This window comes from Thermobia domestica, chromosome 16, assembly GCF_964235325.1.
Source record: "Thermobia domestica chromosome 16, izTheDome1.hap1.1, whole genome shotgun sequence".
Taxonomy (NCBI): Eukaryota; Metazoa; Arthropoda; class Insecta; order Zygentoma; family Lepismatidae; genus Thermobia; species Thermobia domestica.
In genome coordinates this window covers 61471029-61489308 of record NC_137469.1, presented here as the reverse complement: position 1 = coordinate 61489308, position 18280 = coordinate 61471029, and the positions used below count along the sequence as shown (strand labels likewise).

Here is an 18280-nt window from a genome sequence, read left to right as displayed (position 1 = left end):
CCGTATCTACAAAGAAAGGGGGACATCGGACACAAACCTACATAAGAAGGGACTTCTAACGTAATCTCAACACTACTCACTGATATTTACACTAGGCGTGGTTTGACTGACAAAAGCTTTTGAATAAATTCTATGACATATTACATCAGAACAGTACGTATTTTGAATTAAATATTTATATATTTTATTCGATTATCCTTTCGAATATTACTAGGCTACACTTAACAAGTAAGACATATTTTTGGTGAAAGCGATCATGCTATAATAATAAAAACAAAATACGTCGTTTCACAACGACTCTTAAATCGTTGGATTCATGTTTACAATAGTAAGTTTTATTTTATTATTATTATTATTATTATTATTATTATTATTATTATTATTATTATTATTATTATTATTATATTTTTCATTTTTAAATCGATACTTCACGTTTGTTCCCGGATAAAGTTAATGTGATGAACAATATATTATAGAGTATTATATAATGTTATGCGCGCGTAAACAGCTCATGTTAAATAGTTTTATTGCATAAACTTAGATGACACAAAGAACTTAAATTTTGAATTCAAATGTATGTGTATTATAAAACATAAAAAGAAACAACATATTTTTGGATCAAGAAATATTACTGACAATAGGCTAGTGAATCAATGTACAAAGTTCTTGGTAGGCAACAAACTATCGCTGTCTAAAGAATAATTCTCAAGGTATATTATTTTGTATCGTGTTGACTTTTGTTTAATAAGAAGTTCTTTCACTTCATATTTTTTACTCATTTTTACCCTTTTTACACTCATCCATCTTTCTTTTTCAGTTTTAAATTTTTTTCGAACTAAGTTTATGATGGAAATTGTGTCTCCCGAAAGCGCTCATTAGTGAAGTGGAAGTATTCTCTGCAGTGAGTAGTGAGTTTTTTAATCATACTTTTTCTATAATTCTGTCCAAGTTCAGCTGCCGTTCTTACCTTGCGGACACAAGATAACGAAAATTTCTTCAGGTCGAAAATTGAACCGCAACATAACACGCCCATCATCGCAAATTTCATCCTAAATGAAAAAAAAAAGATAAAAAAAGGAAGGGGTTAGTATTTCACTAAGACTACAAAATACAATAATTTACCAGAAAAGCGCAAAAAAATGAGTAATAGTACCCGTAATCTTCATTAGTCAAGACGTTAAAAGAACAAAATTATACACTATAAATACTATGAATATCATATCCAACAATAAGACAGAGAGAAAACATTACCTGAACTCATCACAAATATAATTTACTTATTATGTAAAAGCTATTAATGAGTAATAGAGAAACTGTCTGGCACAATTTTTTAAACTTACAACAATAAGTAATTTGCAATATGCCGAATGATGACAACCTTGTTATTGCGTATTAAAGCTAAATTCTTTGAGGACAACGCATAAAAATTTATATATTAAAATGCTAGGTTTGTGTGTTTGTGATCAAGAAAAGTTTATATGTTTGTGGTCAATCTTTTTGACAGAGAGTTCTCAGGAACTATAGGCTCTAGAAAGATGTCGGTTTCACTGATCGATTGCAAATTTTCTGTAGATTGTTCAGTTCTAATTGAATATTTGAATAACATGACCGTTATTTCTTTATTACATTTTTTAGGGGTACACTGGAAGTGTTGAAATTTTAAAAAAAGTAAAGCATCATATCCTACGAGTTATACATTCCAACAACATATAATTGTATACGGGAGTAGTATATCTCTCAGGCGTTTGTTTTATGCCCAACTGATAATGAAAAACGAAGGATAACTATTTCTCCAGTCTAAGATGAATCTTTATTGTTTGGAGTGTTTTGCCCAATGAACATTATATATAACTGACATAATTAATTGTGTGTGCAATGTATTTGCTTATTACATACTGCATACAAGAAGAAAGAAAACACTGATCATACATGAATTAGGAACTTCAACCGGAAATAGGCTCAAATCCTACAAACGGTGCGAGAAAAATAATCGAGAAAAATCTCCCCTTTATGGCACCCCTTGCCGATTTTTATTAAGACGTCTTTCACTTGTATCTATAAAGGAACATGTACAAATGTGAGGAATGACAAGGAAATTCATGCTCATGTGTGTACGATGTTCTGTGTAGAGACCGCAGATTCAGCAAATGTTATTCCGAAAAAGTAATTTTTGACGTATACCTAATTAAGATATATTTAGAGATTATTCATATATAGAGAACATCATGAATTTTCACTATTGCTTTCCTACGTACTCGAAGGGACTAATAATAATATTGAGAAAGAGGTTAGTTATTCAATACAGAATTGCATTGAAATGCTTATATATATACACATACAGTATATATATATATATATATATATATATATATATATATATATATATATATATATATATATATATATATATATATATATATTTATATATATCAATTTACTTATTTGACACAGTATTTACTCCCGGAAACACAGAAACTATTGCTGTTCATGGACGGAGGAGGGGACAAAGGAAACGTTTGCTAAATATTCAATAAATTATTGAAAAGAAAAAATAAAATCTTAGTTACCCAGGTTACTTACGTACTTTGCGCCTGCACAACTCTGTAAATAACAAAAATAATATGTTAAGATCGGAGATTTTTAAGTGCAATTTCCTATTGACTTTTAAAATTAATTTTTTTCGAGCAATTTCTTTAAAATGTACCAAAGTAGTTACGTAAGTATATTACTTTCGGTAACTTAGAGGACAAATCCAGGTTATTGGGGTTAAACTGAATTTCATAAATCAGCACCTAGCATATGGAGTGAGAAAAGACCAATTGTTCCCTGCATTTAATTTCTGCAATAGTGTACGACAGATTTATTACTGAGCATCAAAAATACTTACTCCAAGCAAGTTTAAACTCATAATTTCTCTATTCTTCTGCCTCCATTCAAAAAATTCTTTGAGCAAAAGCTCTTTCGTATCTTTATTTTCATCAATCTCCATTTTCTTTTTTTATAAACAGCAAACAGGAAGCTGAATTATTTACGCATTCCTCAAAAAAATGAACGAACTCCGACAATACGACACCACGTCACATTGCGATGAATTGATTCACCTGAAACAGAAAGACCAAAAAAATACAAAAAAATCTAAGAAGTTCATGTTCCATGCAGAAAAGCAAAAAGTAAGTTAATAAAAAATTGACAATTCAGTTTATTTCTATGACAAATGAAACATTTTTGAAAGTTTGGTACAAAAAAGAATATACAAAAAAAAAAAAAAATTCACTAACTTTTAACTGCATAAAATTCACTTAACAGCCAGTGGCAAATCATGAATGATATAACTAGGCTTTGGATTTTTAAGTTCAAAAAGCCCAAACTAGTATTTTATACGCTTTTAAAAATGGTATTTAGGATTTTGTTTTACAATACAGAAAAGGAGATTTTACTACATTTGAATAAATTTTTACACTTTGTTGGGTATTGTACACTTCGAAACTTATATTATAACACTACTTTAGTAAACTTTAATCTACTCTTGTACAGAATAAAAATGTTAATAAAACCTCCTTTACCTGGAATTATTACTGATACATTGAAATCTTATACAGCATAAGCATAACTTATGTAGAACTACAAAGAACCCCCTCCCACTGTAAATTATCGTGCAGACGGAGCCTTGTTGTTGCATTGTTGAAAACTAATTGACAATGAAAGGCTACGATTGATATTTCGTGCGTTAAAATTTTAAAAAATCAAACTAGCTGTAAGCATCCGTCGTAGCTGACTCACACCTCAGAACTTGAATAAAAAGATTAAGGGCCCGTCTGTGCTGGCTCTTAATTCAGAACGTCAATTAAAAGAGATTTTCCTTATTCCATTCCCCAATATTTATCCCCTGTTGTTATATAAGCCCGTCTAACACTAAGCCCACATGGGGTTGCATACACGCAAGGCGTTATCAGAAACCGCAAGAAACGTGGTACGATTTCATCCCCCTCTCTAAATCTGGCTCAAATCGAAAAAAAAGGGGGGCTTCGTACAGGTTTAGATGTGGTGAAGCTGATGACAGCACGCGCGCATTATTTTATTACGTAAGTATAAGAGAGCATTTTAAAAGGTAGAAGTAATTATAAACGGCAATCCACGTCATAGGTTTTAAAAGTTAATTTAAGAGATTAATGTCCAATTGGGACATTTTAGGTTTTACAAAATTACTATATTTTTTCTCATAGCAACTTGAAACATAAAGAAAACACGAAGGGATAAGTTAGGATCAAGCCTAAGAATCCGAAGCTTAAATATAACATAATTTAAATACATCAGCAGGTTACAATGCGATTAAATATAAATATATATATATACAAAACTTTCACATAATTTTCATTTGATAGTATAATAATTATTTACAGAGAAAGAGATATAATCCATTTTAACCACACTTTATATTTGTTTATTACGGAGTACAGTTATGGCGTGAAAGCATATTTGTACTTTCAGAGGGATGATTTATCCATACTACACTTTCTCGTAAGTCCGGACAGAAAGTGTAATATTCTGTTTATAAGAATGAAACGAATACAAGATACTAGGTGTTCGAGCTATTGAAATAGTGAGCACTACCATATCGCTCAATGAATAAGAAAATATTAATTCATTACTAGTTTGTTCTTTAAATGTATTCTAGTTGCCTGCTACCTTGAAAAAACGCAGTAATTTTATATTTCATTTTCCAGTGGCGCTTGGCGTGTTATTCATGATCCAACCGACACATTTATAACAGTTTATACTTTGGAAGTATTATATCCAAATACACTAACTACGATGGAATTTATAAAACGAAAAATCCAGGCGAGAACTGAACATGGGTCTCTGGTTTATTCTATCGGTGCGCTAACAACTACATTACCCAATCCGCTTCCCGAACAAACAACATCTTCCTACTTCCAAGATCGGTCGATGCCCAGTCATTCAGACAACATAAGCTGTACTAAGCTCCTGTTGTGCTTGGATAATTCAATGAGTATATTACTGAACACGTATGACGGTTGAATTAGATATTACATAATGGAAGAAGCTTCGATTTTCGGTTCAGTGTCATTTTCCACTTCTGAATTTTATCGAATTCGCACATACAAAGGATATGGTTGGAGAAAAATACATTGTGTCCTATTTCTTTCTTCCTAGGGCTAATACATTTTTGGAATGTTAAAATTTGACTACAGGTCGTGTCTAGATTTCGTAAAAAGTTTCGTTATTTACATGGTTTTTCACTGAAATTCTGGTATATATTTCCCTGAAATTCCATGACTAAGTAAATTTTCCTTCACCAGCTATTTACCGTCATTTATGGTTAGGACCAGAAAAAAAAAGTAATAATAAAAATCGGCCTCCTTCATTCGCATAGTCGTCCGAAGTCTTTTTATTTTTTTATTTCTCAAACATGGTATAAGCTTACTTTCTTACTGTAATGAATCAAGCTTCCGATACCGGTATTCGAAAATAATAAAATATTAGCACCAAAATAATTATTATACATTAATGTAATATATGTAACATAATATCAGCACTGTGAATACATTCAAAACACAAACAAGTAAACATATATATATATATATATATATATATATATATCATAATTTGGCCATCACTTTGATTATCTACAACCAACAAACATATTTGTTTTTTCTTTTTCGGTGGCATCTAAATTTTTTTTCGTTCAATTTGTTTTCCTTTCAAAGCTTGAAGTTTTACATGTTTTGGTGCTTCTCAAGCTTCTTTATTTTTGAAGAAGCTATATTTTCTTCTTTTCGAAAGTGTATTGTTTCATTAAGATGTTCACATCTTCTGTGACCAGCAATAATACTTCTTCGTAGCATCTGAATACCAGGAAATCTCTGAATATTTTCCTGAAATCTTATTACATTTTCCTAAATCTTCAGTTAAATATAGTAATGTAGTGGAAGAACTCGAAATGATGTGAAGAAGTTACAAGACATCGTAAACATGAGATTAGTCTTGATTAAGCTCAAGACCCCTCAAGAAGAATAAATATATATATATATATATATATATATATAAAGTACCCGCGACTTTACACGAAAACGCCTAATTACGGAGACTGACCTAATTAGAGGTAATTAGTGAAAGTGGACGCAGGGTGGTTACCGTAAATTGGTCCCAATCTCCATAACTAGGCGCTTCCGATGAAAGTCGCAAATCACCTTTTTTTTCTTGTGCTGAGGTGCTGAATATGTATGCGAAGTTTGTCAGTTTATACACGGAAAATCCCGTATGTTGTAGATTGATTGACTAATTTAGTGTCCCTTCCAACAAGGATGCTCATCTCCTATGTGCCACGACAGGCCCCCTTAAGTCACCTTATACGTCTCGCTGGTAAAAGCATAGTCTGCTTTTCAACTTCCTCAATAATTCAGATTCAAATATCCCTCTACCCACAAAAGAACTAGATTAAAATGTTTTGTTCTAGTCAGGGTTGGCAAAAACCATGGTTTTTATTGAAAAAAAAAACTTCTTTTTGGTTTAAACCTGTTTTTTTATTTATTTATTTATTTATTTGCTCTATGTATTCATATCACATATGGACAAAAATAAGTTTGTTTCGCCTTGGTGTTATTATGCAACAACCGGGTTATGCTGGAAAAGGTCACATAAACTTAAAGCAGAATCCAAACCGCTTCTCGGCTTACATCCGAGAGAAATTGTCCTCCATTTGAACTCGAAACCGGGAATAATTGGCCACAAATGCGATACGTCTGCCGACTCACTCACGAAGGACTCCTGATAAAAATACGGTGTACTGATCTTTACATATTTGTTAATATAACTGCCAAGACTCATTTCAGTAGGATAAAAAGATAAACAGTTGCAGAAGTGAAACCATTATATAGAATTACACATGGACAATTTCAAAATACTGTAGACTACAGAAGAACTAATCTAGTCCAAGTTAGTTCACTACGACTTTTATCAGTCCAAGTTTCAGAAATACAACGACTTAATTTGCATATCAGTAAAAAAAAAAGTGAATAAAGATACGAATTATTTGAGTCCACTTTGGCTCTGATCTATTTATACATAAATAGATGATAAAGATACTTTTGATTTCAATAAATGCCTCTCGTGGGGTTTGTATGATCCCCTCCCAAAAAAAAGTACGGCATTTCGATGTATTTTATTAATAGTAAACGTTATTAAAACGAAACAACATTTCTTTGATTGCAGTTGCATAACAATAATAATAAACTATAAAAAAAATCATAAAAGAAACATTCATAAATTTATATATATATATAACAAAAGTTGCTTTTGTAGTATAATCTCTTTGAGTAATGAATAGGGAATTTAGGTCTGAATACAATACGAATAATATACGGGAGTGAAACGTGATAACGCACATATGTGTGTGCATCAAGATTTTATGAACACTGTTTTTTTGTTTAAACCAGTTGCTTAAAAAACAGCTGGTTTGAACTAAGGTTTAAACCAGCCAACACTGGTTCTAGTAAAGATATACATTTTCAGACTATATCTCATTAGTTTCAACTTATTTTCTTTCAGTTTCCCAGAGTGTTACATGGTACATTGAACATCGCAACTTCATTGTGGGAAAGCGTGCTTTCAGCTTTTCTATGGGACAAAATCTAGTGCTGTAGAAGCAGAAATGTATTTCTTTGTCTCAAGAGTGCCAAGAAGCATTGCAGAAGCTTCATAATATTTTTATAAACTTTATGCCTCAATGATTGTTAGTAATATTAACGTAGGATTTTCAGTAAATTAACCAATGTTGTTTTCTCTGTAAACCGAGGTATGAAACGTTTCACTGAGTGCAACACTTGTACGCGAGTTTACCCCACCCAAAGCATCCCTAAAATATCAAAGATACCACACTCATGCCTGCTACACTAATGGAGACGGATGATTAATGAAAACAAATTGTAATTGAAATGAAATGAAATCTTTTAAGTTTTAAGCCCCACGGCTAAGTAGGCCAAAGGAGACGGTGATAATGAGAAACGAGTGAAATGGTGGAAGAAAGAGTGGGAGGAAACGGGAGAACCCTGAGAAAACCAACGAGCCCGGTGTATGTCAACCACAAAGTCCACACGGTGCGAGCTGGAATCGAACCATGGACCCCAAGCACCAGAGCTGAACACTCTACCACTGAGCCACCGTGCCCCCAAAATGGTAATTGGTGAAATGAGAAGACCCATCGATGTATGTTGACCGCCATAAACTGTAGGTCCAGTCCACATCTGCTGAAAAAGAACGCTACACTTGAACGAATACAAATTCAAACGTCTTGGGATCGAACCGAAAACCCTTCATACCACAAGTGAGCGCTCTGCCACTAAGCCACCATACTATTCCCCTCATGGCGCACCAGAACCCTTGTGTTATTCTTTGACTTTGCATAAAATACCAGGCTCATTCCACAAAATTTTCTTCCGAAATCCTAATAGTTTGTGAGAAATACGAGACCAAAGTTTCAGAATTTCAAGCATCCCGGTCGTTCTCGAGGCCATCTAATATTTCGTAGAGCTTAATACAAAAATGTATATCTCAGTATCTACGCAATGAAAAAAAATGAAATGAAATCTTTAAGTTTAACGTCCCACGGTTATGCCGGTTAGGCTAAAGGAGACGGTGATAATGAGAAATGAGTGAAATGGTGGAATGAAGAAAGTGGGAGGAAACGGGAGAACCCCGAGAAAACCCACGAGCACGGTGAGTATCTACGCAATGTATCACCTGGAAATTTCTACTTGAAGTTTATATAAGTTTGTAGAGATAATAATAAAAACATCAAGATTGCTGTACATTAAGGGTGAAAAATGCACCCTTGCACTTTAAAATAGTTAATTTTTTTGTGTATATTTCTAATTTTACGTAATGCGCATTTATCGCTGTAAGGGGGACTTGCCGCTATTTTTTTTTTTTTTTAACTAAACCTTAAGGTATGTTCTAAGAGACTGTAAAATAAAATTAGTGGTTTTTGAATGCTTCAGTTTGTAATTCTCGTTTAACCCTTCACGGTCAATGCGCCAGATTTTCGTGTCGTCTGTAAAGTGTTGTTGCCATTGATGCAAGCAAGGTATTTGCAAATTATTGCTCGATTCAGCCACACAGATCTCAAGTAGTCACTAAGTATACGTGTTGTTTGTGTTGAAGTGTGTGGGAGTCCAGAGAAGCGGAATAACCAGGCTAAAAACATTCATTTTCGAAATGTTTTAGTATTTTTTTTCTGATTGCCGAACTATTATATAATCAAAGTGAATTTAATGTTAAAATTGAATTAATTTTCCAAATCTACAGTCCATCATCTTTCAAATAAAGTAGAAATGAAGGTTATATAACAGTCAAGGGGAAGCCAGTGCCAGATACAAATCCTGCCAACCGAACTTAACCTAACTGCACAAACTAAAGTACAAGCTTTTAGTCATAATGCAAAGTTCTGTATGACTTGAAGAGTATACATTTATTTAATATATTATTGATGTATGTCTCTATATTGTCAAAGATTTTACATTTGTAGTTGTTAAATATAGAGGTTGTCTCCCCTGACATAGGGTAACTCTGTTACTATCAAGAGTTACCACAAAATGTAGGAGAAAAAACCGTTTCCAAATATGATGTTTTAAATCTAAAGTGAAAAATTTGTTTAAATTGGACTAGCCGTTTGGGCTGTGCACTCTTTATGCTCCCAATGTTAAATGAAAATTCAACGTTGCCACTAACCGAGGGGCTGGGGGAGGTGGATAAATTTTGTAAAGGTATGGGTGAGTAGGAGTATAGTTGAATGGGAATGAGCCACCACGCGATCCAAAAGTCGTGTACACGCATATTCAATCGTCTATAAATAGTGTTTAGTTGAAAAATTCCATCAGCTTCTGCAAGATACCGTGGGTATTAACAATAACACACCTAGACGTCATTGAGGTGTATATTCAGTACCCAACGCTTCCATCAGTGCCTTGTATATTCCTTGATGAACATGTTTTCCCAAGAGCAATGATTTTTCATTGTTGAACATCATTTTGAAAGTGGATATTCTTATGCAAGTGCTGCAGACAAACTTCGTAGGGAATATCCTGATGTGGCAGTGCCTAACAATTCAATTACGAGATTAATTGCCCATTTTAGAGAATGCGGATCTGCTGCAGACAAGAAGAGAACCGAGAGACCGCCAATTTTGAATTATGCCAAACTGACTGATTAAAAATATGATGCAGTGTTCTCCCTCAAGAAGCTTGAGGAGAGTATCAGCGCACTCTCAGATTTCATATAGAAATGCTCAGACAGCGATGAAGAGTTAGACTTTTGTGTATATCATGTTCGTAGTGGTCAGGAATTGAAGGAACGGGTAAAGATAAGCGTGTAGTGTACTGTCCATGGTTTCGATAATTTGTTAATAGATACGGAATTGCAGAGCCTACTTTTCTTCACTGATGAGACGTGGTTTCACCTTAGTGAATACGTGAACTGTTAAAACACTCGAAAAGAAAATGAAATATTTAGTTTGTCCTACAATTATGCACCGAGGCTAAGGGAGACGGTGATGAGAAATGAATGAAATGAAAAAAAGGAAAGGAAACGAGAGAACCCCGAGAAAACCTATGCACACGGTGTTTGTCCACCACCAAGTTTACTTGATGCGAGCTGGGATCGAACCTGGGACCTAAAACAATCGAATTTGGCCAACTGAAAATCAACACGTATTACACGAACCTCTTTTACTCTCTCAGAAAATTGGAGTTGAGTTGATTTTAGTTTAGTGCACCTTTCAGCAGCGAGGCTATATGAGACGTGGACCTACTGATTAACGTGGAATCCGAACCACGTGCGCTCCCGCCGGGAATCGAACCCGGGTCTCCCACGCCAAAGGCGCATACGCTAACCGCTTATCCACGAGCTCAGAAAATTGGAGTTTGGTGTGCCATATTAAGCTACGTTATCGCTTAGTGAACGACGACGCCGAAACTACAATGTTGTGTATCAAGACATTACGTAGTTCATTGTACTTCCTGACAAGAATGAACGTGATTACTGGTTCGGGGAGAACAGTGCCACATTCCACACATCTAACAATACCATACATTTCTTGTGGAGTGTAACGTCTATAAAGGGTTATGGCCTCCACGTTCACTCGATTTAACGTCTTCTGATTTCTTTCTGTGAGGTTATCTTACCGGTAAGGTCTATAACAATAAGCCATACACGTTGGAAGATCAAAAGATGAATGTATCAAATGAGATTAAGAACTTTAGTGTACCCATGCATCACAAAGTGGCTTCAAACATAGTAAAAACAGTTCGTACTTGCATTATTAAACGGGGCAGCCATTTTTCAAAATGCGTTGTGAAAATATACATTAACAAGAGTTCATATGTTGTGAAAATATATATAAAATCATATCGAATAGTATTACGTAGTATTACTTAATATCGTCTGGTTTTGATGATTATTTTGATGTGCGCGACTTTTGTATCATATCTTATATGAGGTTTACTTTAAATGATGTAGTTATAAAGGGATAATATTAAACAGTAAAGCAAATAAATAAATGTGATGTGTATTGAAATTAGCTTATTCTAGGTCGCCACTTCGTTTTGTAGCGGTAAAATCTGGAACTACCGAACTACTTCGAAGATATGTTGGAAAATAAAATTCCTTGTATTTAGCTTTATTAGTATTTACGCAATCTGACACTGTAATAAAATCAAAATAATACCAGATTCTTCCAAATCCCTACTGATGAATTTTATGGCCATTAAATACTAACTATTTCTTATATACAAGCTATAGAATTAATTTCAACACTTAAAGAATTTGCTTTTCAACTTTTATTTTATAATTTGCATGTTAGAAAAACAGTGATTATGTTTCATAAAATAGTTCTACATCTGCTGATAGATGTCCCTTTTTAATCAACATAATAGGATGGTTAATATATTTAGTTTCGGTTAATAATATTAAACAGTCAACATGCATGTATCCACCAACACAAATTTACAGATTTCAATTTCCAAATAAAAGAATAAAAATTCATGCTGTTAGTATTCTATCAATTCATACAACATTATACGATTGTGTTACTAATTGAATTACCTATATTTTAGTAGGTATTTTCTACATTTCATTATTAGTACAGGTACTTGTACATGCATTGGTAAAGAAATACTACACACATCTTCAGATTCTTGTACATGCATTTACTGAAGAAATACTACTAGGACAAGACCTGGAAAGTAATTTAATCTAACCTGTGATCGGAATTTCTACATTTTTCTGTACTATATTGAATAAACATGAACAATCGCACTGTAATTTCAAAGTAACATGAGATCAAATATGCAATCCATTTTTACCACTTAATTAATGAAGAATTAGAATAGATTTAGTATAGAGCAGGTTCAGATTTACTATATTTCAACTCAGAAAATGATTTTGATTACACATCATATTCTACAATAGCCAAGACTTGTTTATTTACGTAAATTAATTTTTTATACACTAGTCAACATTTCTGAACTTTTAAAATTTTGTTGTAGCTAAGACATTTGTGCAGTGAATCTAGGTATCAGCCATCCCCTTTCGAGGGAGGCGAGCTGAAGTTTCTTAAGTACTGATCATTTTGAAGGCTATGTCACTCGTAAAATATATTCCACTGAAGAATTAAATATCACTTGAATGAGCTAATTATATAGCTAAATCTAGTTTACCTTATTCACAGCTACTACACAAATCCAAATTTCCTTTGATCAGTTCGCAGCCAGTATATTTGTGTATAATTTACTATTTCCACACAAATTTTTATTTAAATACAATCCAGTATGAACTAAAATCACTTTGTTTAATCCTTTAACTAATTATTGATTCGAAGGCAGCTCAAAACTTGGAAAATTACGTAATTTGCTGCTTACTAAATTATATTGGATCGACCTTTATAAAATTTCAATTTTCTACAAACTCTCGAACACAACTAACTTTACTTTTGCTTTACTATATATCGGAGTTTGGGGTTTACATAGCCGTATCCATGGAAACGTGTATATTATTTCTATAAATATTAAAATTTACAAGGATAACTAATTGCCTCCATATTCGTACGCTCAAATATGCACTACTTAATGACGTATGACGCAAACTAGTCATATAGCATCATTGCAAAATATTTTAAACTAATAACATATAGCAGCCCTGCCCACGGCGAGCAGATAGTGGAAACTCTCCTCGTGAACGCTCACGAGCATTCTACGGGCAAATACCATTGTTCGTGCTTCGTGGATCTTCGGGTTTTGTCCTTAGAGGAGCGGAAGTGTTGTCAACCTTGGCGGTAATCACTAGCTTACCAAAAAAAAAAAAAAGTATGTATGGTAACTGATTGCCATTTAGTGTAAAGTGTTTTTTTTTACAATGTGGTAACCGTTAACTATAGACAATACAAACTTGTAACAGCAATCAAATGATAAACTATGTACGTTCCTTTTCTTCTTTTTTTCTTTCCTTTTGTTAAAGAGGGATGTGGGTTTGTTATATCCGAGTGTGGGTTTGTTATATTATGTTGTTTCGCTTTTTAGGAAAAGAGATAATCTGTTGATAAGAAAAAAAACTGTAGCACTTGTTTGTAATTATCTAAGTATATCTCCAGAAAATTAGCTTATGCATGTATGTGTGTACGAATAGGCTTAGCAAGGGGTTGGTTGTGGAGATTAGAAGCCACTATTACACTATCAATAGGAAGAATAGTATTTCTTACTCCACTTTTAAAGTTACTTTGATCGCAAAGAATCAAACAAAATATTAAGAGAGCCAAAGAGATTTTCCATTTTTAAGTGTGACCGTTAGTGACTGCAATTAGTTTTTTTTTTTTTTTTTTTAACAAGGAGTGTCTTTTTAATAAGGAAAAATGTATTGTCCCTGGCTGGTTGCTTGCCGGTGGCTTGTTAAAAGTGAAAAAGAATGTTAAATTATTTCAACGACTGAAGCTACACGCTTGTCTTTCTTCGATAGTTACTGACTGATTTTGAAAGTCACAATGTTCTAGGCCTACTGTAATAGCGTAGGCCTACTGTAATAGCGTAGGTCTACTGTAATAGCGTAAATTCGAAAGGAAACGTTCCAACTGAATGATACGAACAATTATTCCCAATGTCTTGAACATGAAACGTGGGTTGCACGGATAACGCTTAAAGTAGGCTGGACTGCACTGGAATTTCCTTCCGGCAAATTAGTGTTTGGTCGAAACTCGGTTCTTCTGTGTAATTGTCTCTTAACAACATTTGAACATTTCTTTTAGATAATAATAACTAACTAACTCTATGGTCTATGGAACCCGAAGGTTCAATGCCGCGTTTACAAAATATTTCCACTAACTTATGTCCTTAGCCAACTGGATCCAGTTTCTACTCTGTACTCTTATTTCTGCAAGATCCATCTTAATATTGTCTTCCCATCTACGCCTAGGTCTTCCTAGTGGTCTTCTTCCAATTGGGTTTTCAGTTAAAATTATGAAAGCGTTTCTAATTTCTTCCATTCTGGCTACATGGCCTGCCCACCTGAGCCTTCTACACTTAATAACCCTAATAATGTTAGGTGAGCGGTATAAACTATGCAATTCCTAGTTATGAATTTCCTCCAATCCCCATTTTCATCCCTCTTTGGTCCGAATAATAATAATAATAATAATATTTAAATAATAATAATAATAATAATGCGTATTATTATTATTATTATTATTATTATTATTATTATTATTATTATTATTATTTTCAACCTCCCGTCGTTCTCCTATCAATCTAGCAACGAAAGGCGTTTACAACTTAGCAAACGTGAAGCGAATGACAAATTACAGACCGAGTGCTAATGTAATACAACGTCACGAATTGTGTAAGCAAGCTAAAAAGGTCTGAAACAATTCGTTTCCGATTTTTGCAGTCGTTTTTATGTCTGTAAGATGACATGTTTAATATTAGTTTCTTTCTTTCTTTCTTTCTTGTTCATTTGTTAGTTACTTCAACGTTAACTGTAACGTCTATCATGCGTCTTCCTCAACCAAAAAACGTACCAATTTTATTTCCTGCAGTGTTTTCGCGTCACTGCTTTCGAAATGGGGAGGGGGAGAGCACACCTGCACATTTCACGCTTGCGTCTGCTCAATGCTTATCATCGTGCGAATTTCTGGCCAGGCTTGGCCATAGGTTTTTTGCCATCATGTGTGGTTGGCAACACTTATCGGATGCAGTGGAAGAAGCGAAGCTAGCAGCACCTGTGCTCACCTGTTCTTATCTTCGCTCGTGCCCGCTCACGCTTTGGCTCCGGGAGCCAATTCATGGACAGGCCTGCATATAGCAATCCAATAAATAACAACATATAACAAAAACGAAATAAACTACAAAAATAACGAAAATATATTTTGGTGAATAAATTCAAAATTTGATTCGCCACAAGGTTTCCAGCGCTGGGATTTAAAAATAAGTTTTGAAACGAAGTGTAAAAACTTATTTTTAAAATTAATTTTCTATTTTTTTAAAGATATTAAGTATAGAACACGTTCAGTGAACAGCTTTACATATTTGTCCAACTGAGAACCTAGAAATGATTTTATTTTTTTTATATTTTTTTATAAGATAATTTAATAAAACTTTAAAGATTATCAACAGATAATTATACTAATTTTCCTTACTAAGTTTTTCGTACTAACATTTATTAATCTTTTCTCTAATTGATAAGTATAGGCCACTTACACTTTATATCGTCACGTTTCTTTCTTTTCTTGAGATTATTACATTTCATTAATTAATGCTCCTTAAAATTTTTCAGTAATTCTTGTTTCTTTTCTTCTGAGCAGTTAAAAAGTTTTAAGTTCGAAAAGTTCTGACTTCCTATGTCATTTCCTTGTAAGTCTTTCAGAATAGCCCTATTTCTTAATACCTTATAAACAAGAAATGGACCACAATAACAAAAGAAATACTTGTGAATCATTTGCTTAATAGCAGAAGATTGATGATGTGTTCTAATTAAGACTAAATCATTCTCCTTTATAGATCCCTTTTTGACTTTATTCTCATTATCAGACTTGTTTTGCTTTGGTATATTGAATTCCGCTTGGAACTGTCTATCTTCTAAATTTGTCTCTTCTAGAGTTTTAGGCCAAGGATACATTCTGCGAAAATGTAAGTCAGCTGAATATGATAGAAATAATTCCAGAGGTGATTTACCAGTAGACTCACATACTGAGTAGTTCAGGGAATCTTGAATTAGCTTTAACATTTGGTTCCACTTGGTGTGATCATCATGACACTTTAATCTAATTAGCTGGTTTAAGTTACTGTGGACTATTACCAACTATGTCAATACATAATTTCTCGTGAGCTCTATCTGCCTGTATGTGACATGAATCTTTTGCAATTATTTGGTTTGAATATTTTATTTTAGCACATTCTACGCAGTCCTTTATATGCCTCCTAACATCTTGCTTCTGATTTTTCCACTTAAATAATTTCTGAATAAAAGCCATACATTTCTTTATACCAAAATGTGTTTTCCCGTGAATTTTATCTATTATTGATTTAACCATAGTCTTTGGAACTACCAGTAACCAATTTTGTGATATCTTATTCTTAAAGTATAAAGCATTTTGATGAATGCACGTTTTAGAAGGATGAACCTTTATCAACTTTTTACAGTAATCATCCTTTTGTTGTTCCTCCTTTAGTTCTTCGAAATCAAACAATGGATAATCCTCACTCGTCAGAAAATTTATGAAATGATACTCAGTTTCCAAAGGAGGTTCAGGTGGATGTCTACTTAGTATATCTGCTATTCTATTTTCCCTTGTAGAAATATGGCGAAAGGTAATGTCAAATCTCTGCAGTTTAAGCAAAATTTTAGTCGTTCTTACATCCAAATTTTTCACAGTAAAAGCATGTGTTACTGCCATATTATCTGTGTGAACTATTACTGGTCTACCTAGTATGAAACTAGAAAATTGTTCACGACCATATAACACTGAAAGTAATTCCAATTGGTATATGCTCAATGAAAACTCATGGGCTTTTATTCTTCGGCTAGCATAAGCTATGACCTCAGGTTCTTCTTGATTATCTGGAAATTGTGCTAAGTAACTTGCTAGACTTTGGGCACAGGCATCTGAATACAAATGAAACTGTAGATTGTAATTTGGTTGTGCTAATGCTGGAGGATTACTGGCTATAATACGTAAATTTTCAAAAATATCTAACAATTCTTGGGTAAAAACTAATTTTCTGTCTTTCTTTAATAAGTCGAAAAGTGGTGCAGTAAGCTCAGCGAAATTCTTTATGTGCTTCCTCCTAAATGAAATAAGCCCTAAAAATGAGCGCAATTGTTTCTTTGTCTTCGGAAGCGGAAAATATCTAATAGGCTCGTTCATTTTTGGGTTTACCTTGATCGTTTTCCCACTGACTACATGTCACAAGAATTTTATTTCCTTTCGTATGAAACTACATTTTTTAAAATTTAATGCAAAATTAGCAGAATCAAATATCTGAAAGACTGTTTCTAAGTGTCTAAGATGGTCGTCTATAGAAGAGCTGAAAATCAACTGGTCATCTAGGAAATTTATCACGAATGATTTCAACCGTGTTCCAAAGAATTTATTCATCACTTCTTGGTAAACACTTGTAGCTGAGCGTAGTCCCATCGGAAGTCGACAGAGACAGTATTGTCTGTTTGAATATAAGAAACTGGTACACTCATATGAGTCTGGATGGAGGGGAATTCCATAATATGCTTGTGTAATATCGATACTTGAATATATGTTCGCACCTGCTAGTCTTACTAATAAATCTGCTACAGGCTCAACTTGAATTTTAGGACTTACGACTTTCAGATTTAGTAATCTGAGGTCCAAAACTGGCCTCACAGCTCCATTAGCTTTCTTCACGCAGTGAATTGGGTTTAAATAGGGACTACTCTTCTCAACAGCCACCCCTAACCTCAACCAGTTTTCTAATTCATGTTCAAAAGCTTCACGTAAGGCTTGTGGTATGGGATAAATTTTCCCTACTACTGGCTCATCATCAGTGAGTTTTATTTTGTATGGTTCGACTTTTATCAATCTTGGATCATTTGAAAATAAATGTCTATATCTGAGAAGTAATTCCACTAACTTATCTTTAACAGATGATGACAAATCTTCCCTTTCATTTACGGCGGTTTTGATTTCATCTTCACTAATACTTGAGGTTCTATTTATTTCTGGATTTTGTGATTCAGATGAAAGAGAGTC

The 18280-nt window shown here is 33.6% G+C and overlaps 1 protein-coding gene across 3 annotated transcripts in view; it reads right to left on the bottom strand.

The window, feature by feature from the left end:
* The window catches only part of LOC145673093 (uncharacterized), a 126641-nt gene that overhangs the window by 88405 nt on the left and 19956 nt on the right, over positions 1-18280 (bottom strand). For all 3 annotated transcript variants that reach the window (XM_081742450.1, XM_081742451.1, XM_081742452.1), the window contains exons 2-3: positions 2888-3101; positions 968-1049 (exon numbers count right to left, since the gene is read on the bottom strand). In XM_081742450.1, the coding sequence (XP_081598576.1) occupies positions 968-1049; positions 2888-2989 (184 nt within the window). In that variant the 5' untranslated portion in view covers positions 2990-3101. The remainder of the gene's footprint in view (positions 1-967; positions 1050-2887; positions 3102-18280) is intronic.